This window comes from Phyllostomus discolor, chromosome 5, assembly GCF_004126475.2.
Source record: "Phyllostomus discolor isolate MPI-MPIP mPhyDis1 chromosome 5, mPhyDis1.pri.v3, whole genome shotgun sequence".
NCBI lineage: Eukaryota > Metazoa > Chordata > Mammalia > Chiroptera > Phyllostomidae > Phyllostomus > Phyllostomus discolor.
The window spans coordinates 9,094,003-9,119,762 of record NC_040907.2 but is presented as its reverse complement, the minus strand read 5'-3'; the positions used below and the strand labels follow the sequence as shown (position 1 = coordinate 9,119,762).

The 25,760-nt window shown below is 47.7% G+C and overlaps 1 protein-coding gene across 6 annotated transcripts in view; it reads right to left on the bottom strand.

Moving 5' to 3' along the window:
• Nucleotides 1–16,887, bottom strand: part of LOC114497934 (protein DDI1 homolog 2) — a 32,874-nt gene extending 15,987 nt beyond the window's left edge. For 3 of the 6 annotated variants that reach the window (XM_028513942.2, XM_036025348.1, XM_036025350.1), the window contains exons 1-5: nucleotides 16,499–16,797; nucleotides 8,841–8,970; nucleotides 6,038–6,274; nucleotides 4,073–4,199; nucleotides 767–894 (exon numbers count right to left, since the gene is read on the bottom strand). In XM_028513942.2, the coding sequence (XP_028369743.1) occupies nucleotides 767–894; nucleotides 4,073–4,199; nucleotides 6,038–6,274; nucleotides 8,841–8,970; nucleotides 16,499–16,636 (760 nt within the window). In that variant the 5' untranslated portion in view covers nucleotides 16,637–16,797. The other 3 variants (XM_036025346.1, XM_036025347.1, XM_036025345.1) reach the window with 3 other exon arrangements.
• Between the last annotated feature and the right edge of the window lie 8,873 nt (nucleotides 16,888–25,760).

The window sequence follows — 25,760 nt, the reverse complement described above, 5'->3', positions numbered from 1 at the left end:
CACGCAGCACACAGCAGACTCTCCCATGCTGAGTAATCACCAGTTCACCTCTCCCAGGGATGCATGCATCTCAGTACATGCTCTAACGCCAGCTGAGACCCAGCACACGCTCAAGTATTTGTGGATGAACAGAAGGGGGACACTTTCTCGAGCGGGGGGTTTTACTGCTTTAGAAGTCGTACCCAGAATAAAGACACGTGGCCACCGTCACACCCACACGGCGCTGCCTCTGTGCAGCGAACAGCAAAGAGCTGCCACGGGGAGATAAGGTGACAGTTAGTACAGGGGCTGTCTGGACCCCCAAGTGCAAACCTCCCTGCCTGCCTACCTGGCCGTCAAGTTCTTCCAGGGCGAGAACCACGACCTACATACAGTCCGCACTCCTCACTGCGCCTGGCAGAGTGATGGCACAGCCCAGCAGACACGTCTGTCTGACCTACACCCCTCACAGGTCCTGCTTAGAGCCCCCTAGTCTGAACCCCAAGAGTCCCCAGTGCCCAAGGGGTGTCCTAGAAACTCAGCAGAGGGAAGCAGAAGAGAAAGGAGACACCGCGAACACGCAACTGGTGAAGAAATGATTACAGAAACGAACCTGCCCCAGACAAGAAAAGACAGGCAAGGGAGACGCCCCCCCGCCCAAGTTTGTTGGCGGGCAGTCCAAAGGACGGACGCGCGCCATCTTTAACGGGAGACCCCGGGCCCCCACTCCCGTGTCGGGTCAGAGCGCTGGACGGAGAGACAGAGGCACAACAGATGGAGACGTCACCTGAGTCAACAAAGGCTTTCACAGGATGTCCGTTCACTTTGCAGTTAATATAAAGCATCACGACTTGGCCGAAACTTTCCGGAGCTTCTTCCATCGCTATCGTCATGTTTTCCTCGATGTTCTGTTGCCTGGAACAGACCAAAACCAGGTACACTCAGGGCATTATTTCCACAGAGAGAGATCTGTTTCAAAGTCACAATATTAAAAACAGATATGTACATATCTTTCTTTTGCTCCAGCTGTAGCAGCTGACTCATTGAAATGGAAATTGGTGCTCTATCCTGCAGTATGATTTAGTAGGAGGCAGCGAGGTATACAGTTAGCAGAAAATCAAAGGCATACAAATTACTCTCATTAAAATGACTCTGTTTGTCTCCTTTACATGCTCAGAAACAGGACAGTAAGGGTCACAACCTTTTTGTCCTGTATGTACAATGTCAGAATTTCATGAACGCTCCACTTTAACTAAGGATTTACTGGGTGTCTGGGTACATTTCCTGCGTCCAGGGTATTAAACACTGTTTGCAAATGTAATACACAGGTGCCCTAACTGCCTGCGTTGAATCTGCTGCTTAACCTCCAAGATGGGGTTTTCTAATTGTAAATGAGGATGAATCCTGTTAACAGACTGCTAGACGTAAAAAGCATCTATTATCATACAACGCCCAACATAAAAGCAGGTGTTCAAAAAACACTAATGAAAAAACCCACCCACCTATCTAGCTATCACTTAGAAAACTACACACACGAATAGTTTGTTCACCTGATCATCAAATAATTTCTCCAAAAATTGAACATTCTAAGTCTTACTTTAGAAAAGCATATAGCCCTGGCTGGTATAGCTCAGTGGACTGAGCGTGGGCCTGCAAACCAAAGGGTCACTGGTTCAATTCCCAGTCAGGGCACATGCCTGGGTTGAGGGCCAGGTCCCCAGTAGAGGGTGTGCGAGAGGCAACCACACATTGATGTTTCTCTCCCTCTTTCTCCTATTCCTTCCCCTCTCTCTAAAAATAAGTAAAATCTTTGAAAAAAGAAGGAAAAGCATAAAAAAGGGAGTTCCAGCTTACTCTAGCATCTCATGTCTCCATCCTCAGCCTCCCTTTAAAAAAGTAACCAAATATGACCAACATTAACGGAAAATAGGGCAAGGGCCAGGCCACTTACCTGAAGGCTGAGACGGTAACAGAACAGGGCCCAGGGCTTAGATAAATTACACTGCAGACCAGGGGCTGGCAAAGCAGAGCCCACTGTCGGTGTAAACAAACTTCACCATTCGTTTACGTACTGGCACTGCCTGGCTGTTCCGCACCGCACCGTGGCTTGCAAAGCCTAAAATATTTACCATCCGGCCCTTCATGGAAAAAGTTTGCTGACCCCCACTCTAAACTGTCCTTTTTGAGTTAGTGATCTAGCTCAACTGAATAGATAGATGGGTTTTTCCCCCAGCCACTTTGTATTAAAATATTAAACTTCTCAGAGAACTCCACGGCACATTTGTTTACGCTAGGCAAATGTGCTAGCGATCACACCTCAGTGTACGTAGCACACCGAATCAAACCTGAACTGGCACCTGATATAATTACGCAGCTTTTCTCCTCTGCTATATTATTTAGAAATAACCTGAAGTTAGTTGTGTACTCCTGACATTGCAACGACACCAACCAAGGGTAAGTTTCAGCAAAAGCCCGAGCTAACACCAGTTACTCGGGCAGCTCTGGGCCGTCTGTGGGGTCTCCTCCACAGGGACCAGGTGCTCTCCGCTGGGAGACTGCACGCACCACCCCATCTGCCCCGCCCCGCCCTGGGAACACACACGAGCCAGGCAAACACGCCCGATCTCACTCCACGCTGCCAACAGCGCCCTGCCACGGTTTGGCTCTGCTGTCTCATCACACTTCCTCCCACCCCTTTTGCTTCCTGGGTTGAGCCCAAATATTCTTGAGAATTATGTAAGGTTCTCTTACACTTGCAATGCAGTCCAGTTCAGAGAACACAAATATCTTCCTATTTCCCTGGGTAGATTTAACTAGTGAGATGTTTCTCAAATATATTCATTAGTTCTGATAAAATTTCTGATACAGCCCTGGCGGGTGTGGCTTAGTGGATTGAGCACCGGACTGCAAAGCAAAGGGTCACCAGTTTGATTCCCAGCCAGGGCACAGGTCTGGGTTGCAGGCCAGGTCCCCAGTGGCGGGGGGCGTGGCGGGGGGGGGGGGGGCGTGAGAGGCAACCATACATTGATGTTTCTCTACCTCTTTCTCTAAAAAATAAACAAAATCTTAAAAAAAAAATTCTGATACAATTAACGGGAACACTTAACCAGAACACAAGTCAATGGCTTAGGGGGTCAAGTGATTCTGGTGTACAATTTACATTTCTTTGATTTCAAACGCAGCCAGAGAAACAAGGAAGAAGAAACCGTTATCTGACTTCCAAGCTGACAATAGTGTAGTGTAGTGTAATGTAAAATAATGCAATGACCAACCGGGGCCTCGTGTAAGTACAATAACCAAAGACGGTGACAAAGCCCCTGAAAGTATTACTGGTACAGGTATGGTCCTGTTTGTGTTAGAACCATTAAAACGAGCCACAAAAACTGAATGGGGCGGTGGCGGTGGGCAGCTGCTTTTTCCCAAAGAACTGACTGAACAGCATCTGCTTGTGACTAGCTCTGTGACCAAGGTCAGGGCTGGTGGTGTTGTTCCTCCTTGGGTCCCACCCCCGCTGGTTCAGGTTCATCAGCTCCGGGGGTGGCGCCCAAGCACCTGCATCATGAAAAGCTTCTAACGTGATTTTAATGCAACTGCAGGTGGGAACCACAGCATTAGGGAGCTGGAGCTGGAAACGTGCCAGCAGCCAGTCTATCCACTGAGGCCAGGACAAGAGCCACGAAGGGAAAAGACTCAGGACTACGGCTGCACTTGTACGGAGTGCTGTCTCTCCGAATCTAACCTTGCACACGCCCTGGGTTTCGTCAGGGCTCACTGTGTCTGAGGACCGATTCCAACCAGCCCAGCAGTCTCACCAAATTGGGGGCTTCTGCTCAGTCTTGGGGCCATCCGCCTGGATTTGCTTGAACCCACTGTGGGCTATCGGGGGATCTTTATTAAAGTTTCAGCAGAGAAAAGTCACTAAGTTAGGTATCTGGTACCCTTGTCATACTGAATCAAAACGTGAGGAAAAAAGAAAAAGAGTGAAGTTACTATCTCAAGCGCAAAATAAGGCATCCACCCAACTGAGACCAGACAGCCAGCAGTCTGGGGGTCTGCATTCTCTAACTCCTGCCCTTCAGTGAAGGATCATTACCTTATATCTTCTTCTATTTTTGCCTGAGCTTCAAGATCAAAAGGGTCAGCAGAAAAGAGACGAATCCTTTCTTGCTCTCTCCGGGCTCGGTCTTGCTGCTGCTCCACCAGGACCCTAGAAAATTTCTCTACAAAAGTAAAGGGGGGGGGGTGGAAATCTTAAGTACCACTCTATTTCCATGCCTTACTAGTACTTCTCCACATCAGACAACTTCTCAAAATACAACCGTAAGAGATGCAGAAGATATCTAAAAATTAAATGAGCAATTACATCTACTATTCTGAGGCAAGAGTAGCTCTTCACTTTAATTCAGTGTAAAGAAATAATAAAGCGTTTGGAAAAATCATCTAGCCTTGTAAGAAGGTATCCATCTTACTGCTTTTATTCAGAGATAATGGCTTTTCAATTTAAATCCGGGAAATGACATCTGTGTGGCAGACGAAAGACCCCACTCCTAAGCCCTGGCTGGTGTAGCTCAGTGGATTGAGCGTGGGCTGCGAACCAAAGTGTCGCAGGTTCGATTCCCAGCAAGGGCACATACCTGGGTTGCAGGCCGTAACTCCCAGCAACCACACATTAATGTTTCTCTCTCTCTCTCTGTCTCCCTCCCTTCCCTCTCTAAAAATAAATGAATAAAATCTTAAAAAAAAAAAAAAGAATACTGTTAAAAAAAAAAAGACCCCACTCCTCCCCTCCCCACTGCCCTTATTATTTATTCCTTTACCTAGAAATAAAATATTGAGCACTACAAACCCCCTTTTCCTCTTCCAGTTTCATTTCTTTATAACATTCTCTGCCTTAAAGCAGACAAATTAAATGCAAACTACTGTTAGCCTATCGATACCACCCAGTGGGTAACAGGCAGGAAGATCAGTAAGGAGAAAAAGGTGGCTTGGTGTAAGGCATGTTACGAAGGCCACCTCTATTTTGCTGTTTCTGAAGTGGGGGGCACTTAAGTGTGTAAGCTTCCACGTGCCATCATCATGGCCCTTGGCAGTCAGATAAGCTGTGTGAGGAATTAAAGCAACCAAGAAAATGGTCATATGAGTGAATGCACACGATATAGATGAACCTAAAAACGTGAAGCTGAGTGAAGGAAGCTGGGCATGAGATGACGGACTGCGTGACTCCACTCACACGAGGGCCAAAGATAGGCAGAACTGTGATCACCGGAAGAGCGGCAGCCTGCAAGGGGAGGAGGCTGACCGAAGGAAACCTAACGGAATTCTGGACAGAGACGTTCTAGAACTCCACTGGGGCGGTGGAAACATGAGCTAGCCGAAACCTGACGAACCCTATTCAGAAAGTATGTGTATTTCTCTGCTGGTAAATATTATCTTGATTTACAAAATGGTTACTGAGGAATGCTTTAAGTATGTTATGTTTTTAAATTTAATCAATAGTTTCATAAACCCGAGTAAAATTAGAAAAGTTTACAGAGAAAACGTTATTCATCAAGATGATGAAAAACAAGCGTTCTGTTAACTGAAAGAAAATAACCTTGGGTAATAATAACTCATCTTTCATTGAACTTGGGGTGGATGGGGGCGTGGGGTTCCGCTCTGCCCTAGCAGCTGAAGGAAGGTGCTGGGCCCGTTTCCCGTGACCGAAATGCACCAGCGGGTTTACCGGTGCTCTCCTTAATTAAAGGCATCACTAAACAGGTTAACATGTCAGTACCTGGGTTATGCACTGCTAAAATAATTAGAAAAAAATGTGAACTGAAGGGGCAGTGTGGCTGCACCCGAGAACTCTCTCTGTGCAGCCCTGAGACTCCGCCCCTGCCGTGGACTGACTCGGCCCCGGCCGTTGGCGCTAACTCACCTCCTGGACCAACCGACACGCCCCACAAACCACGGCAGGCGGGGCTGAACGCCCCCCGTCGCTCTCGCGTCTCCTCCACATTTGCTGCCATACAACTACTGCACCTCGGGCCAGCCCGACGGCCCTCCAGAGTCCGCTTACCAAGGTCTCCACTGAGCAAGGCATCTGCCAGGGGCGGGTTGCGCTCCTTCAACAAGGACAGCTCGTGGGGGTTGGCCAGCAGCATGTCTCGGAGCAAGGCCGGGTTGTCCAGGCCCTGGGGAGATGAAGCTAGGTCTCCGGGGGACGAGTGGGGCTGCTGTGCTCCTGGTGGCTGCCGCTGCCGGGAGCTCGATGTGCCAGGCACAGCTATACTACGAAAGTCTATGCGGGGCAGGTCTGTTGGGGAAAATCGATCGTTTACTTCAAGTGATCCATAAAAGCAAGCATCTGGGGGAAACAGCAGAACATGTGCTCATACATGGTATGTGACCGAGGTAAGTGGCCATCGCTGCCGCTCTAACGCCCCCTCCCTTGGCTTGAGATTCTCGTGTTGGCTTTGAACATAAAGATTGCAGCCTGGAAGTGAACAGGTAGGAAAAAACACAGAAGTGAGGAGGGGGAGCAGGCTACGTAGTAACCCCAACTTCCTGGCTTATTAGAAAGTATCACAGGACAGATGTTTTCACTTATTTTTGTTTTTGAAAAATGAAAGCCAGTCTCCAATGTAACTACAAAAATTTGGATTTTCCTTAAGAAAAATCCTGGTCCGCTTTGACATATGCTTCAAGGAGCCCTGACACCTTGAGCAGAAAGACACTACACATATGGAGTGAATGGCATACATGTCAGGTGCTCAACTCTACGCATCTGTGCTAGCATACTAGTTCTTCGAGTTCACACTTCCACCCGTGCATCACTGCCGGCTCCGCTCGGAGCCCCAGGCGCCCCGGGTGCAGTCACTTCCCAGGAGAGAAAACAGACGAGAAGGAACCTGCACAGGCTCTCGGTGCTGGGCCCACCCACCCCAGGCCTACACTGCAGGCCGAGCTGGCTTGATTAGGATGAAAGCATGGTGAAGGGGCCTTACTCAGAGGACCCAAAGGCTGTATGGCTCTGCTCGTATGAGATGTCCAGGACAGGAGAGCACACAGAAGACAGAGAGGGGACTGACGGGGCTCAGGGCTCGGAGGCGGATGAGCAACGACAGGGTTTCTGGGTAAAGGGATGAAATGTGCCGGAACCGACTGCAGTGACAGCTGTACAACTGTGCATGCACGAAAAACCATCGAATTGTGTCCTTCCCATGAGTGAGGCGTACAGCATGTGATCTCAGTAAAGCTATCCCTTAAAAAGTTTTGTTTTTAAAAAGGAAGAAGAAAAGAGAAGCAGAGCCAGAGTGCGGGGCTAGCACTGAACGAACCCCCATTTCTCCAACCCCAAAACGTGCTCGACGGTCACACCTGTCCAAGTCTGGGGCCGCCCTGAGGCCTTTTGGACCCCGAACGGAAGGAGGAAATGCTTCCACTCGGACATTGAGGTCTCTGCCTCTCGGCCCAAGTTCACCCAGGCACCTTCTTCGAACAGACCTTGGCGGCAGCCGGCAGTGCAGGCGGCACACGTGTGAGCTTCCGACCAGCAAAGGGGGAAGCGGCTGGCACGGTCTTTGGGAGGTAAGCTATGCCAGTCAGCGAATCGTGTACGGGCAAGCCACCTTTGTGGGCTGAGAAATTTCACCTCCGACCCTGTTCAACTTATCTTGAGAACCCATTCACTCAGAATAATTTTGAAACACTTGTTCACCTCCCAGACCAGATCCCACCCTTTCTCCCACCTGCTGGCTCTCTTGTCCACACGGGACAGCACGGGAGAAACGAAACAGAGACAGACACGAACAGCAGGTGCCCACAACTACCAGTCTCGCCAAATGAATCAGAGACAGATTTCGTGTGTTGACTGGCATTACTTGAACCACTGCCGTTTCTGAAGTTTAACCGCAGCCCCAGGGGAGTAACATAACCCAAATCTGGGAGGGGCGCTGCTCGCTGACCCCTTCCAGCCCCAGTTGCAGGCTGAATGGAAGCACTGTGTTCTAAGCTTGAGACCGCCATCACCTGGACACCTGTCAGACGTTAGCGCAAAGTTTAAAACCAAGTGACCTGGAGACTGAACACTGTTTTAAAGAAATCAGGGTGTGTGATAGGGAACGGATAAAAACATGCATTTTGTCAAGCAGTTCTGTATCAGAACCTTACAAACTTCAACAGATCATAAACCGCTTTGAGTGTCTCAGCTGCGAACCCTGTCCCCATCAGACGCCCACAATCCCGCCACTCGGCTTATCTCAGGGACACAGACATGCCCTAAGTCCCACTGCAGACCCCAGATTATACAATCCTACTCTGGATGGAGCATCTAAGATAATTAAGTTTCTTTTTACATAATTCACAAAGCTGGTGAGAAAGAACCACAAATTGGTGGTCTAGCTGCTTAATGTTCATAAAGCTCAGTGTAATGGAAAAAGCACAAAGTTTCAACTCTGAGGCCTTCCCTCACTGGCTATGTAACTTGGAAGACATTATTAAAAATCAGACTTTCATCTGTTAACGACAGTGAGTTGCAAAGAGGAACCTCTACCCCCACACCTGAGTTACCAGACCACACACAGGCATCCGGCTAACTGCAAAGGCCTGGAGCTAAACCCCAGATGCCACGCAGCGAACGCCAGCCAGGCCTCAGGCATACGGGGCCTCCTCTCAAGTCCTTCCCAGCGACAAAGTCATCACTGATGGAACAGAAGCTGACATTCGCCGAGGGCTTGCCATGTGCTGGAGGTTTTACATGCATTGTTCTATCAGCTCCAGGGGTCTGCACCCAAAGCTAACCCCAGACTCTGACCCACTCCGCTACGCCATCTGGTGTGTGTGCGTGTCGGGGGATGCCAGCCCATTTTGCGGTGTCTTACTTGGAAACTGCACCGAAGGCCGAGGGTCTGTGGTCTCCTTCTGTCGTAAAATCACCACGTCTCCATCTTTCAAGCCGTAAGAAGCCAGTGACCTGTGGTTGTCGGTGAGAGGTCTCTCAGCGTAGACAATCTACAACCAGAAAAGACAGATCAGGACAAGGCACTGAGAAGCACCGTGGAGAGAAGAAGAAAGACCAGTTTTCTTCTTCATCAGATAACGGATGTTCCTTCCTGCTGAGAACCCTCCCGCGGCTTCCCGTCACACCTGGAATAAAAGCCAGAGCCCTCCTCGCCCCCTCTCTGACCTGACCTCCCACCACTGCCCTTTCTCAGGTGTCAGCTCCGTCCCACCTGCTCTTCCCTCTGCCTGAGGAACGCTCTTCCACCAGTCATTCTCAGATCTCCGACCAAACGCTGCCTCGCCCTTTCTAATCACCCGCACCGAACACGTACATTTGTTTCCTTTCTTGTCCCCCTGCCCCCACTACTTGAGGACAAGAACTCTGCTTAGCTTGCCATTTCTCAAATGCCTAGAACAGGGCCTGTTAGGGAGATAACGCCGCACCATTTGTTGAGCTAAAGGGTGAATGAATCTACGAATGTAGTGGGTGTAACTTCAGACTTCGCTTTGAGCAGGGAGGGAAATGGGAATGATTTACTCTGGGTGTGCAAACCACAACACCGTTGTTGCGTTTCCACTCCCCCGCCCCCCCCAGTTGTACTGGACAGAACTGACCTAAAACCTCTATTAATTTTAGCTATACGACACGATGGCTTGATGTATGTGCATTTTGCACAATGATTATCCCAGCAAGTTTGGTTAACGCCCATCACCTCGGTTACACATTTTCTTCTTGTAATGAGAACTTTTAAGAGTCACTATCTTAGTAACTTTGAAACATATGATACAGTATTAACTTTGGTTACTACACTGCACATTGTATCCCAATGTGTTCATTTTTAAATGACCTTGCACACTAGCAAGTCTGAAAGGTTCCCCAAGACCGCCCTTCCTGCATTCTTTTTTTTGACCGCCCCCAGCTGCATCGCTCGTGTTTACGTGTGGAAGATGAAAGTGGAAGGCATGCCGAAAAGAGCAATTAAACACAGGCGGAAAAAAGGAACAGGGATGTACTACTGATAAAAATATATTTTTCGATGCGCAATCAAACACTGAAGAAAGCGCGGGCGCATAAAAACAGGTGAAACGACCCTCTCCGGAACGGACAGGACCGCGCGGAAGGCACACACTGTAAGTTCGCCGTGCGGGAACAGAAACCCCCACTGCGTCACCGCTCTCCAGAGGGGTGTGCAGAGCAAACTCGGGCTTTGAAAGGTTCCCTTCTCAACCATCCGCCTGGCTCTGACAGGGCCCCTGTCACGCCGCTGCTGTAGGCTTCACATTTCCCACTCGTGAAGCAAGCGCCGGGGCTGGATACCCATTACAGCTGTCTCCTCCGGGTCCTCCTTCTGCCACACTACCACTTTACAACGCTTCCTCGCACGGCCTCATAACTCTTCGTAGTTAAGACTGCATGAAGCAGAGCCAGAAGAATGCAGAATTTAAACTAGATTTAAACAGGAAAAAAAAATGATCTGTCACATCTGTTCTCAGAATTTGCAGTGAAACAAGGAACAGAGCTAACAGGAAACTGAATTTAGTTCCCTCCAAAATAAAAAGTTCTGGGGATGAGCAAGAAAATCGATGCACAGAGTTTGAAGTTCCAATTATCCTTTAGAAGTTCTACACACCACTAGAAAGGTATTGTTAGCTCTTTCCCTCACCTGCAAATTGAGAACGTTACGATAAATTGCAACTGTTCCTATCAACCCATTTACGTTAACTTATTTATGTATGTATCTCAGAGCAAAAATACACTAGAATCAAAAACAGACAAAAAAATATACACAGAATCCACACAGATTGTGTGCAGTACAACCCAAGTATCATTTTATAGCTTGTAGGGTTGCTTGGACAACCCCCCTAAATTTGAAGGGACACGTCACAGGTGGAGAAGTGCAGCAAGAAAGAAGGGGCGTGCCGACAGCGATGCCACGCAGGCAGCTCTCGCAAGGTGGCGTCAACACGGTGAAGCCACCATGGCGAAGGTACCAGTGGTCTAAGGCCCACTTCTTAACTGTGCAGGCTCAGAAGTTCAACGATCAGTATGTTAGAGATACACAACCAGTCAACATAGTCTAACTGTACTTGTAAGAGAACATTTATTTATCTCCAGCAAGAAAGCAAAACCAGGAGAATCAGAGCGCTCCTACCCACCAGGTTACTGAATTCCCGGTAGGCTGGAACCACCGCATGGAAAACCTTACTGCAACAGCCAGCGAGCTATGGCTGAGAGCTTCTACGAAGAGCCGGCATCACAGAAGGCCGGTGACTTTCAGCCTTTTCCATCTCATGGCACACAGAAACTAGTTACTGAAATTCTGTGGCACACTAAAAAATAATTTTTGGCTGGTTGACAAAAAAAAAAGTAAAATTTTGATTCGCTTACACCAGAAGATTATTGTGTTGGCTGCTGTCATATTTTAATTTGACAACGAAGAGAGGTCAGTGCCCCTGACTCGATCAACAGTCAGGTGTTGCAAACATTCTAAAAGCTGGCAGCGCACTGGTTGAAAATCGCTGCAGTAGGTTCTTCCTCTCCCTCTTAATCATCATATCCTTTCATTTAAGTCTTATAATCACCATAAGAGGCAAGCATCATTTGTCCCATTTCATGGACAGGGAGAGCGACCTGAAGCTACCCAGCTACTGAGAGGAGAAGAGGGAGCGGAACCACGGTGGGGGGTGGGGGTGGGGAGGGGGCCTTCGCAGCCCAGACCCTTCCCCAGTGCCACACTCATCATTCCCAAACACGGGTCCAGAGCGGCCTGGCCCATTAGCTGGGTGACCTTAACAAGAGCTAGTGAGCCACCCGTCACCAGACGGGCCTCCAGTCACGGGGGGCGGGGGGTCCCAGCAGCGCCCCCTGCCCTGAGCACAAAGAAGGAAGGAACACCACCAACGCCTCACTGCTCAGACTCCCGTTCCACAGATTCGGCACACCACTCCCCTGCTCAGCCAGCAGTCTGCCCTCAGGAGACAGCGTAATTTTTTTTTAAAGGAGGGCAGCCTGATCTAACAATGAAATTGTTAAGATCCAGGCAGTCACTGACATCAAACGTGTATGAAATAGAGAATACTGGTACCTGCCTCGACGTCCTGAAAATACTAGACTGGAGAATGTAGGTAAGGAGCAGACTTTCTTCACGGTGACAAAAGTGGCAGGTACATTCCATTTTAATCCAAGGACAAAAATGAAATAAACAAAAACTTAGATGAAATTATCACCGCCGGGAAGAACTAATACCTTTGTTAAAATAGGTTTAAGAGTCTAAGAAAGGCAGTTATTTTGCATCTTAAATCCCAGAAAAAGTGGAACAATTTTCTAACTTAACACGAGTATCCAGCAGACCATGGTTTCAAACTTTTACCAGCCAGAACACCATGAGTTTTGGGAATGGCGGTGGTGAGGCCTTCCACCACTCTTAACACCCACCTCAAAGGCTACCCACGAAGCTCAAAATGCAAGCTGTGACGGTTGTAAGAACACACAGCAGGGCCACTCATGCAAGGACGGGTCTCAATCTGCAGACAGCTGCTGGTGCGCACGCCAGGGGGCGCCCTAGAGATGGATTCTAATCTTAATCAACGGTTAACAATAATCTAATTCATCCAACTCCAGGACCTTTAAGAATGATGTCAAATGTTTTCTGGTCTCTAAATGAGCGCCTTCAATCAACAGAAATCATAACATTATTTCTAGCATAAAGGACCATACACCGGCCACAAAACGCTTGGAATCACATCTGAATGGCTTCATAATAATATCTAGCATGAATTGAAAGCCCACTATATGCCCAGTGATCCACATACACTGTCTCACGCAATAGCCTGACTTTTTACGAAGCTTCTGAAGGTAGCTTGGCAACAGTTACTGCAGACAAGAAACTGCCTATACAGTTCGGGCCATTGTGTTTCACAGACACATTTTGAGTATATAAAGGGAACAGGAGATTATAAAAAATACACTAAAAGGTAAATTGCAGTTATCTGAGCTATGAGATCATAAGTAATTGTGTTCTTTATGTTACACGTTTTCTATAATGAGTACGTAGTACTTATTAGGAAAAAAAAAACACATGAGAACTACCTGCAAAAATAAACATATCAAAACCAACTACAATAGAAAATTTCAGTTTCCACTGGTGTAAAGTAGTGTTTTACAGGCCACAAAGCGTGCTGTACGCAGAGCTACAATACATTTCCAGGATCATACAGTTACTGCTGTTACCTGGCACTTAAATGTCTTTCATTTGAGAGTCCTTATGTATTCTGCACCCTCTTTACCGCATGCCACGTACAGCAGTAAATTATAACAATGTTTCAAAATCACAAGAACATTAAAGTAAAGCTAAGTTCTGATAACTGTTGGAGGTTTGCCCAGCCAAGGCTGCAACAAAGCATCAAACAAAGCCATCCCTGGCTTCCAAGCCTGCACTTGTATTAAAAGATGGAACAAGCCCAGCTTTAATCACACGTACAAGGTAGAGATGGTTTCTATTCTGAATTTGGTATCACTCGATTATAACTACTACGACCAGACCAGAGATGTTAAAAAAATTAACACCTCTCCCAAGTTTATGCTTATGCACAATTAATGCTGTTGTGAAAGCCTGAATTCTGAACCAGTGACCCTCAAGGCGAGATGAAAGATGACACTTTAAGGATATAGAAAGAAAAAATATTAGAATTTCCGTTTATGTTTGTCCTTCCCTAAATTCTATTCTGTGCCTGTTTTTAACATAAAGTATTACTTCAGGTGTATGTAATTGATGTTTAGCCACATACATGTAACATACACACATATAATGCGCACATTAGTTTGTATACCTAACATTTGATATACATCACAAAGATGCATGTATCAAAAAACATTTTACTCATTTCACATGACTGAGAAAGTTTGAGGACCAGTGGTCTGGACACAGTGACAGGAAAGAAAAGCCAGGAACATTAAAAATGATAATAAAATTAAAAAATATATATTTTTTCCCCTTAGAAACGGAAGTGAAGGATGAGAATGGACAAGGTAAATGACAAGCGGTCAAGAGGCCAGGAGAACTAACGAGGGGGAGGAAGGGAAGATGAGTAATGAGGGACAACCCTGGGAAGCAAAGGTTGGGGGGAGCCCAAGTGAGGGAAGATGATCTATTTGCGTGCAAAAACTATAATGATGTTTACTATTATGATCTGGTGAAAGGAAATGACTCAAGTGTCTAGGGTGGATCCTGTTCCTGCCCGATGGGCTAGCCACCGAAAGGCAACCGACCACCAGCCATCTTAAAATAGAGACTGTGTTAGGTTACAACAGAGCCAACAGAACAAACTTGAAAAACAGGAGTTGTTTACAGCTCTGTAATACAGGCTTAATGCTGGTTGAAGCCCAGGTTTCCATATGCTAATTTGGCTTGGGATGGCAGTAAATGCCAAAATGCTGACCCAGTGAGTAAGAATTTGGGGTTAGCCTAGCTTTCCAACTGGTAAGGTATTCCTAATATTCTGAGCTGACAGAGGACACTGCCTGCTTTGACCATACAATTAATTGTTTTTCAATCTGACATCCTCTTTAATCTTGTCTGTTACATCTGTCTTCTCCCAAGCCCTAAAAGCAACAAAATCAGTTTACATTTTAATTTTTATTTCCCCTACCAGCTGGCGATTATAACCAGGGCAATATGACAGCCAGAGGGAAGAAAACAATGGGAGAAAAACCACCTTCAAAAATGTAATAGTTAGCCCTGGCTGGTGTGACTCAGTGGGTTAAGCACCAGCCTACCATCCCAAAAGTTGCCGGTTCAATTCCCAGGCAAGGCACAAGCCTGGACTGAGGGCCAGGACCCTGGTTGCGATGTGTGGGGCAGCCGATGAGTGTTCCTCTCACACCCAGATGTTCCTCCCCTTCTTTTTCTCCCTCCTTTCCCCTCTCTAAACAATAAATAAAATCTTTTAACAAAATGTTGAGTTAGGTGGGGAGGGGATGGGTGGAGGTGAAAGAAGGTATTAAGGAGGATAAATGTTAATGAAAAAATCTGAAAAAAATTTAAGAGTGAATTTTCCTATTTAAACTGTCCTTTCCTAGCTTAAGAGATTGACAGGAATGGTTCCTGAGTATTTTTTGTGAATTAGCTTTTTTTTATGATAGTTTTTTTTTTTTATTCATTTTTAGGGAGGGAGGGAGGGGGAGAGAGAGAGAAAGAGAAAGAGAGAGAAAGAAACCTCAATGTGTGGTTGCTGGGGGCCATGGCCTGCAACCCAGGCATGTGCCCTGACTGGGAGTGGATTAGTTTTTTTATAGAAGTTGCAAAAAAATCTCTTTTACCAATTTCTTTATAGCTTTTGCCAGACTTGCATATCTGAGTGACACTCTGCCACCCGAAATACATTTTCTTGATATCAGCTTTATGCCAAAGTTCTAAAGTTCACGCAGTGTAAAGGAATCATAATCACTTCTGAAGAAAATACCAACCCAGCTGTAGTTGGGTAATAGTTTTTGGAACTATTTCATAACTGTAGTAGGAAATCACGATTTGCGTTCTGGGGCCCTTGAGAACAACTTTACTTTTCTTGATATTTAAACCACGTCCTCCACGAGCTGCTTATCAAGCCAGAATTTAAATGTTAGTGTGAAGGCCACTGCGTTAGTTACCAAATCTGTTTGGTGGCAGCCCCAAAGCATTTTGAGAATAGATTACTTCGAGTATTTAATGCAAGAGCAGAACTCCTACCCAGCAGGGTAGGGAAGGGAGACAAGCAAACCACCCTGAGAAGATAGCAGGCCATTTTAAAGCAAATACCCTCGTAAAGCACTGAGCTTTGAACTGACCGAAACTCTCACTTGTGACCTGAAAGAAAGAGGGGTTTTGGCCTCCTACCAGTTTAGAAAACAGAGAGACAAATACTTTGAATTGCACTAATAACTGCTTTTCTTTTTTGAAAGAATTTAACCAGAAACCAAGGTGGTGCGGAAAAGGGAAAAAAGAGCATTCCCAAAGGCCTCAAAACAAGGTAGTGCCAAGTCTCAAACTTCTTCCTTCACTTAGAGCGCAAATCTGTATGTTTAAAGGTAAACTGCGTTTACTTGAGCAGGAACCCGTTCCAAAAGTGCCCATGAACACCTTTCCACCAGCGATCCAAACTGGTATTTCTGGTTGGGGAAGCAGGGTGTCTGAACTCTCGGAAACCCAGGGCTGCTTCTTGGGTCCACGACGACACCCCAGACCGGGGACATTAAGGGGGAATGGGCCAAAGAGCCAGGAGGTAGGGCGGGCCGCCCAACAGTCCACGCGCCCCTCAGGCTGCAGCGGGTGCATCTGAGGTCAGGTTCTCCGCTCCCTCCCCTAGCACCGCACCCCACCCCACGCTGGGCGTGTGTGGGGGCAGCCACCGATTCCAGCTCCCTCCCGGATGCGGGGGCGAGCTGAGAAACGGCCATCCTGCTCCCCCGCCCCCAATTCTTCACCAGGAGCAAGGAAGGGCATGAGGGCCCGAGGCGGGAGGGCTGGCTCCGGAGGGAGGCCCCGCTCGCCGCCCGGCGTACCTGGCTCTCGGCTGCGGGGATGCCGGACTCGAGCTCGCACAGCGCGCGGAAGTTGTGCAGCTCGAAGTCAGCGTCGACCTGGAGGGAAAAGGTCACCTCGGAGAGGTCCCTCCGCACACAGTACACGGTGAGCAGCATGGCCCGGGCCCGACCCAGCTCGGTTCGGCTCGGCCCGGCCTCGGCGCAGGGCTGCGGGCAGCGGCAGGGCCTGGCTGGTGCTGCAGACAGCCGGCGCAGGGTGCGGGCGCGATCGCTCGCTCCTTCCCTCCCTCACACACGCTCAGTGACTCACTGCCTCCCGCCCTCACCAGCGAGCACAGCCGCCGCCACCCTCCTCCGACTCCGTCTGCCTGCCTGCCGGCCGGCCTCCCACCGCTGCCGCCAAGCGCGCCAGCCGCCCAGCGCCCCGCCCCGCCGCAACGCGACTGCCGTAAAGCCCGCCTCGCCCTCTCCGCTGTCGCGACGCGGCGGAGGGGCAGGGGCGGGGCCGGGAGGGGAGGCGGGAAGCCAGAGGACCCGACGAGTATCGGAGTGGGTGTGGGAGAGGTGTGGGAGGTTGGGCGAGGAAAGAGGAAGGAGGGGAGGAATGGGAAAGAGTATCGATTGATTGATTGAATACCTGAAGTCTGTGGAGGACTCCACAGTATCTATAATTCATCCAATAAGAATTTATTAAGCGCCTACCATATTGGAGACAAAGATGCGTAAAAAACACAAGTCTTTGTCCTTAAGGAACTTGAAAGCAAGTACAGGAGACTGACAACTACGGAAATAGTTCTAAGACCTATTTTCTGAAGTAGTTTGAGGCTCAGAGAGGTTAATTCACTTCCTGATGATTTAAGGTTAAAACCAAAATCGTTAGCTTGCCTGGTCCCTTGAATCCCACTGACTCTGTCTGCCACCCGGCTCCCCGCTCCAGCCCCGCCTCCCGAGCCGGCCCTACCCTCTGCCCTCGCAGCCACAATGCGGCTTTCAGTTCCAACACGGCCCCGCACCCCTGCCTTGTAGAGAGTTTTCTCTCTACTTGGGTTGTCGCTTTCTTCGCCCAGGCATACCCCAGCACCTAGTGCCGTGCATTCCCCGGGCTTAAGTCCACTGGACGAAATAATTTGCCACTTGAATGGCTTGTTTAAGGCCACATAACTGGTGAGTGTTAGAGGCCCAGAAAATGAAGACGAGTCAGAAAACCAAGACAGGAGGAAGATAAAATGGATGCAAGTTGGCATCTCCCTATTTAACCCCCTCTCCCCAATCCGTGGAGCAGGGATCCCTCTTCTGATGGAAGGGGAGGAGGAAATACCATGGCATGGAAGCTGTGAAGTAGGTATGACGCCTTAGAATGAGCGGCCAGAGGGGAAATAAAGGCAGGAGGGAGGGAAGCCCTTGAAATTCTGGGTATCGTTTCCACTCTCTGGGAAAGAAAGCCGTTGAAATTGTGCTTTCATCCCAACGCTTGAAGGGTGGGAAAGGGCTCCCAGGGCCCAAAGGAAGAGGCCCATTAACACTCCCAAAGCTGGCACCATCTTTACCTGTCAATCACTATATAAACCCCCTCGCCCCTCCCACCAATTACGTTAGGTCCTCAGAACAAAGGACTGGGACGTGGGGGGATGGGTTTGGCGCTCTCAGCTCTCTGGCCACCCTGGCCAAAGGCTGCCCTTACCCTGCTTTGCCCTGAACCTATGCCTTCCCCTCCCCTCCCGCGACAAGGCTGATTCTCTTCCATGAAAACATATCACCAATGCACCCTGCTTGCACACTGATGGATTTGCTGATCTGTAATTCTTTATGGCGTTGGCAAGAAGAACAAGGTCTCTTCCCGTAACAGGTAGGTTAGGTGGCAGGAAAGTCAGACAATGACCAGCTGAGGACTTTTCTCTGTAATAGTTGGAGGAAAACCATCTGTGCAGAAAAAGAGGGGAGGTGGAGGAGCAGAGGGTCACGGTATGGCTGGCTGCCTCCGCTGCAGGCATCGTTTTCTTGTTCAAGTCGAGAACTTGCCCAGGAGTGGCCCAGTGGGTTTCTGTTTACATCTCACTGGCCAGGACTGTGTCACGTTCATGCAAAAAAAGGCTAGGAAAGTGAGTGTTTAGCTTTTCTCCCCTCCTTAAAGGACACCCATAGACAGGGGCAGGGAAAAAGCGGTTAGGAATGGGTGTCAGGTGAGACATACATAGTGTCTACTACAGCGGAGAAGGTTTGAAATAACCATTGCCAAGTTGAAGCAAGCTCACCACAGAAATGATGTAGGATTGCCAAGTGGTGTCAGGGATTCGGTTGAAATTGGAATCATAAATTGATTAATTTTTCTGTTACTTTTTCTTTCTAGTAGTGCTCAGGTGTCCAAGAATGACAGGTTTTGTTTTCCAAAAATGACCATGATTGCCCTGGCTGGTGTGGCTCAGTGGATTGAGTGCCAGCCTACGAACCAAAGGGTCACTCATTTGATTCCAAGACAGGGCACATGGCTGGGTTGCCAGCCATGTCCCTGGTTGGGGGAGTGCGAGAGGCAACTGATCGATGTATTTCTTGCACATTGATGTTTTCCCCCTTCCTCCCCCCAAAAGTAAATAAACTCTTTTAACAAAAGTGGCTGTGACAGTATCGCTCATCTCATATGGTCTTCTAACAACGATACTGTGACATTTAAATGAAGGCGTATGTCCCTCCATTTGAATCGTGACAGACTCTGGCAAAAGTGTCATTGTGTGACTTCTGAGGCTGGGTCATAAAACCCAGCATAGCTTCCGCCTGGTTCCTTTGGCACACTTGCTCTCACGACCCCGCAGCCATGCCGTGAGGAAGCCCTAATTACCCCGGGGTGTGAGAACATGGAGAGAAAGAACGTGTGTAGATGTGCCAGGCAACAAACCAGCTGAGATTGAAGCCGATTATCAGGAAAACCCACCAGACACATGAAGACACTTCCTGCTGGTCTCAGCCCCAGCTGTCGAGTCCTCTCTACCCTTCGAGTCTTCCCAGCTGAGGCCCCGGGCATCATGGAACCGTCTCTAATGCGCTCCCTTTGAGTTCCTGACCCACAGGATCTGTGAGCACAATGAAATGCTTATTTTATATGAGTGACGTGGGGTGGCTTGTTACAAAGCAACAATAACCCCTACACTGAATAAAGGCACAGCCAATAAACTTCTTGAAAAAAGAACTTTTTATTGTAGTGTAATGTACAAAAAGAAAAGTCTATTATTTTAAATGCATAGTGAGTTTTCACACACTAAACACACCTTTGTGACCAGAACTCAGTTCGCAAGACAGAACATTCCCGGGACCGCAGAAGCCCCCTTACACTCCCTTCTGATCACTAACTCTGCCTCCCCACCCCCTTGCAAGTGTGAGTGTTTTAAAGGTTCGTGCTGCCCAGAAATAAACCCTCACGTTTGCAGTCAACTAGTTTTTGACAGTGGTGCCAGGACGATGTAATGGGGGAAGACCAGTCTCTTTAACAAATGGTGTTGGGACAACTGAATCTTCACATGGAAAAAAAATGAAGGGGGATCTCTACCTCACACCATATATAAAACTAACTCAAATCACAGACTTAAGTATAAGAGCTAAAAATATACAATTCTTAGAAGAAAATACAGAAGTAGCCCTCGCTGGTGTGGCTCAGTGGATTGAACACTGGCCTGTGAACCAAAGGGTTGTGGGTTCGATTCCCAAGCACATGCCTGTGTTGCAGGCCAGGTCCCCAGTAAGGGGAGTGCAAGAGGCAACCACACATTGATGTCTCTCTCCCTGTCTCTCTAAAAATAAATAAATAGCTCTGGCTGATGTGGCTCAGTGGATTGAGTGCCAGCCTGAAAGCCAAAGGGTCACCGGTTCAATTTCTAGTCAGGGCACATGCCTGGGTTGTGGACCACGTGCCCCCTCCCCACCCACAGTGGAGGGCGTGTGAGAGGCAACTGCACACTGAGGTTTCTCTCTCTCTCTTTCTCCCTCCCTTCCTGTCTCTCTAAAAATAAATAAATAAACAAATAAACTAATAAAAACAAATAAAGAAAATCTAAAAAAGAAAATACAGAAGTAAATTTTTGTAACCTTGGATTAGACAAAAACCACCTTAGGTATGACACCTAATCACATGAAAGATAATAAAAAATAAATAAATTGGACTTTACCAAAATTAGAAATGTTTGTGGTTCCAAGGATACTATCAAGAAAGTGAAGAGCCCTGGCTGGTGTGGCTCAGTGGATTGAACATGGGCTGTGAACCAAAAGGTTGCCGTTTGATTCCCAGTCAGGGCACATGCCTGGGTTGTGGGCCAGGCCTCCAGTAGGGGGTGTGCAAGAGGCAACCACACATTGATATTTCTCTCCCTCTCTTTCTCCCTCCCTTCCCCTCTCTCTAAAATAAATAAATACAATCTTTAAAATTTTTGTTTAAAGCCATAATGAGCTATGATTTTACATCCACTAGGATGACTGGAAATACAAGAGGTGGTGAGGACATGGGCAGATTGGAACCCTACCACAGTTCTACAGGGCATTTTAAATGGTGCAGCTACTTTGGAAAACAGTTTGACAGCTCCTCAAAAAGTTAGGCATAGAATCATCATATGATCCAGAAATTGCCCTCCTGAGTACACACTCAAGAAAAATAAAAATACATATGCACACAAAAACTCGTACACAAATGTTCATGGCAGCGTTATCCACAAAGACTAAGAAGTGGAAACAACCCAAGCATCCAGCACCTGATGAATTAATAAATAAATGTGGTATTATCCATACAATGGAAAACTATTTAGAAATAAAAATACTAACATGTGCTACAATATAGATGAATCTTGAAAACGTTATGCTGAGTTAAAGAAACCAGTCACGAAAGACACACATTATATAGGACCCCAACTGTATGAAAGACCCACAGAAGGCAAATCCATGGAGCTGAAAGGGTATTAGTGGCTGACTGAGGCTGGGGGGTCGGAGGGGTGGGGGTGGACGGGGAGTGACTGCTCATGAGCGGAGTTTCTTTTTGGGGGGATGAGAATGTTCTAAAATGGATTGTGGTGATGGCCACACGGCCCTATTGGTAAGCTAAAAACCACGGGGCTGAACATTTTACATGGGCAATGTGTATGGTATGTGACTTCTATCTCAAGAACGCTATTAACATTCATTTTAAGGTTCCTGTTGGCTGCTAAATGGGGAACGGGTTTTGCTGGGGCGGAGAGGGTCACAGGAACATGCTCAGGGAGCTACAACAGGAGTCCAGATGCGAGAAAGGATGGACTAGGGGTGTGCCTGCTGAGACTGACAAAAGCAGGGCCACTGCGGAGACATTCTGAAGAGTCAGCAGGACCTGTTAGTGGGCTGGGACTGGAGGATGAGGAAGAAGGAGGAGTAATTCATGAGTTCGGAGAAAGGAAACTCAAGAAACAACACTCACTCAACACGTCCCACTGACCAAGATGCACCGTCTCTGTCGCACCAGGTTTCAGACCCAGGGTCCTAGTTCCAGGAACGGGGCCAGAGGGGGGACTTCTACAACGCCCTCCCACAGGGTCCACCAAGCTGTGCCACACAGCCCTCAGCCACCAGCTCTGCTCGCATTCTAGTCTCCCTGGACTGCTTCCCTCCCCTCTTGCCTCTCTTACGGGAACCACTTCCGGAGCAGAGTGCCCACAGCTTCTCACCCATCAACTCCTCTCCTCTCGGGCCTCACACCTTTTGGGCTCTGCCCAGTGGCCTCTTGGGATCTGGCTCACCATGTGGACACCCCCTTCTCTCTCACCACTCTATGGCAGCGATTTTCAACCGGTGTGCTGCAAGAATTTTTAAAACATGCAATGACTCACTCTTTAGTCAGGGGCACTGACCTCTTCTCCCTTAAATTGTTAAAAAAAAAAAAAAAAGACAATAACCAACACAGTAGCCACCCAGAGTGAATGTCCTGTCTTGAAACATATATAGGTCACATAATAGGGTTTCACCTTATTGGTCACGTTGCATAATAAGGTTGTGGTCTGATTGACTAATTCTTGGTACCAGAAATCATTATATATGAGGATAGGCACCTGATTTTTTAAAAAGTCACTTTAGAGAAAAAAGAGTAGATAATCCCTATTCTTCTTCTTATTATTATTAAATCAGAATTATTCCTATTTTTTTGTGAGATGGGCAAAAAAAATATTTTTGGGTGTGCTGCTAAATTTTAGTAATTAGTTTGCGTGTGTCGTGACATGAAAAGGTTGCAAATCACTGTTCCAGGAGATAGACTTTGTACCTCCATTACTTGCAATCACAAATGCCTTAAGACATTTCCGGTACTTCATTCTAAGTCAGACGGGGCGGGGCGGACCTTGAGAGGAGGCCTAGAGAGGCAGGGACGCCCAGATGATGGGCCCCAGGCCCTGATCATTGCTGTGCGTCAGTCAAGAACCTTGCAAATGATGGCCAGCATTTACTGAGTGCTCACGCTGTGCCGCACGCACTCTTCTAAGCATTTTATGTGGGAATCCTGTAACCCTCCTAAAAATCCAGCGAGGTATTATCTCTATCTTACAGATGAAGAAATCGAGGCATAGGGAGGGATCAGTCACCTGCCCGAGGGCACACACGTAATTCATGGCAGCTCCAGGATTCAAACCAATCTGACTCAGCTCTGCAATCTTAACCACTGTTTTACACTGCTACATGTAAGGCCTCATTTCATCCTTCTAAAAGGCCTCGGCGAGAATAAAACATAGTAATTAAAAAAAAAAAGATCTCAGTGATGGGAGATACAAGTATTCATTCCCATCCCATAGATAAGGAAACTGACAGGTGGGGGTTTTAAACTTGCCCAAGTCCATACCCCTAGTGAGTGGCAGCTTCTCCAAACTGGAAGTTTACACATGAAAATGTCCATTTCCACCCTTTAGCCAGAGCACGAAGGCGCTGCCTGCACATTATGTGTGGAAACACCTTGCTGGGCTTCAAAACTCTGACCTCTATCCATCACCATATGGTCACTACTGGCAAAGTCTGTGTGTACCTCTGGGTTCTTGCCGAATTCTTTTCTACCAGGAATAACAAATCAGTAAAGGCATCTGCCCTGACTAGGAAAACTCCTACAATAAGAAAGAACCAAGTTCCCCAAGCACGGAGGTCCTTGTCTGACACCCATGACCTGTTACTTTTTGAAAAAGCATGTACGCATTGTTCTTTAATATTTTCCCTCCTCCTCAGCCATTGCTGGTTGCTCAGAGAAGCCTGTCTCAGCTTATTGTTTCTGGCTTGGCAACTGAGAGCAGATAGTGCTCCATTTCACTCCTTTTACCTTAGCACAAACACTCTTTTCATTGTTTCCTATTTCTTAGGCCAGGATCACGTGCGTATAATGCAATGCCGCCTCCCTTTCCTGCTTATCTTTCCCAAAATCTGATAGCCTTTCGGGCACACTATATTCTAGGTCAGCTCTTCCTCTTCATTTCCAGTGTACCTTGTACTCACTAGGTTATCAAAACAGTTCAGGTAATTATACCGGGGTTTGATTTTTTTTTTTTTGCCCTCTTCAACGTCATAATGAAACAACATTATTTGAGGACCTGCTGTACTTTGATTACCAGAGACAGAAATAGGCCAAAGTTTGCCCTTGGCAAGCTTGGCTTTAGGTTCCTTCCTTGGCTCTGGAACTTTCTATTTGTTCCTCTTAGTTCTCATTTGCTCCTACTTTCTTCCCTTTCCTTTTCAAAACCCTGTCTCAAGAAAGGATTTGGAGTAATTCACATTAAGGAACTAAGGACTGCTGAAACTCAATATTATCTCTCAGGGTATTTGCATTTTAATAAGGGATAAAGGATTAAGTCACTGGGTGTAGACTTCTAGGCTTAAGGGAACTTGGTGGGGAAGGTAAATTTTCCCAAGAACCTTCTGGATTGATGAGCCTCCTTCACCTACCCAGGTGATAGCTGAGCAAGGCTTTACAGACCTTGTCCTTGACATACACCTAGTTCAATACCCGCCTTGGTAGTTAAATTGCTCTTTCTATTCTTTCTCTTCAAGAAAACATCTGTTTTTCTCATGAAAAACTTGAATTCGTCTTTCTTCTTGCAATACCAAATCACAGTGTGCTGGAATCTCAGTCATGGCTAACAGTATAGCACCCACTTTATAAGATACAAAGCAGATAGAGAGCATTCTGAGAGTGGGCACTGCCAAAGTCGAAATCATGACACTATTGTGGATATGTTCAATATTAGCCACTTGGGGCAACCTTGGTCTACTCACCTTAATCAGCAAGAGAACCCTATTGGGCACAGACCATTATTCATTTCCTAAACAATTAGCACGTACTGCATGCCAGACATCGTTGGCAGGGACCGATGGAACCAGTGGTAGGCACAGCATGGAACACGACGAAGTGTCAGTGCACACGGAGTTTATTACATTCTGGCAGGGGTGGCAGACAAAGCACATATAAAATGTGCCAGGTGTTGATAAGTGTTATAGATGGGGGGGGGGGGCGCGGCAGGGAGGGGCTCAGACTCTGAGTTCATTTGGAAGGTAGAACCAGTAGGACTTGCTCATGTATTGAATAGGCGTACGAAGAGAAAGGAATCACGGACAGCAACAGGGTAGGGTGCTACTTGAAATCTTTCTGCTTGCTGGAGGGAAGTTGATTAGAATGAAAGGATGGTACCGCCAACAGCCTCCTGGCACGTTTTTTTTAAAAAAAGAGGCAGGCCGTGCCAAACGTCTCAACTCCCACTCATACTCCCCATTTTCTTGGCCAGGCCTCGCAGGCCTGTGGGGGGGTCCTCACACATCCTGGTGTGCACGCTGGGACCTAGGTTTCATGAGCTGACAGGCGGCTCTGTCCCCTCCCCTCGCTCCTGAGAAGCAAGACAGCCAGCCCCTGGCCGCCCCAGCCAAACTCCTCTTGCCCCAGATGTAGTCTCTCCCTTGAAGCCCGCGCTGAATACACCGCCCGCCTCAATATGCGTTACACCCCCAATTCCCACCCCTTGTTTGTCACGACTCTTGTTGAACCAGTTGGTCAGAACCGTGTTCCAGGTGGCAGATTTCAGCATCTCCCGAGTCTCAGTCTCAGGAAATACTCCTACACAACCAGACTAGCCTCACGAGTGCAATTTACCACCGTTGCATCGCTTCACTATAGCTGGCGCAGAAAGGTGTCAACTGCCCGTTTTGTCTCTCTCTGGTCACGCCAGCCCGACCAGGACTTCGTGCAATGCTGGGGCGGATTTTCCAGAAAGGGATCGCCTGCAGGTCGCCACCAAGGCTGAGAGCCTGGAGGAAA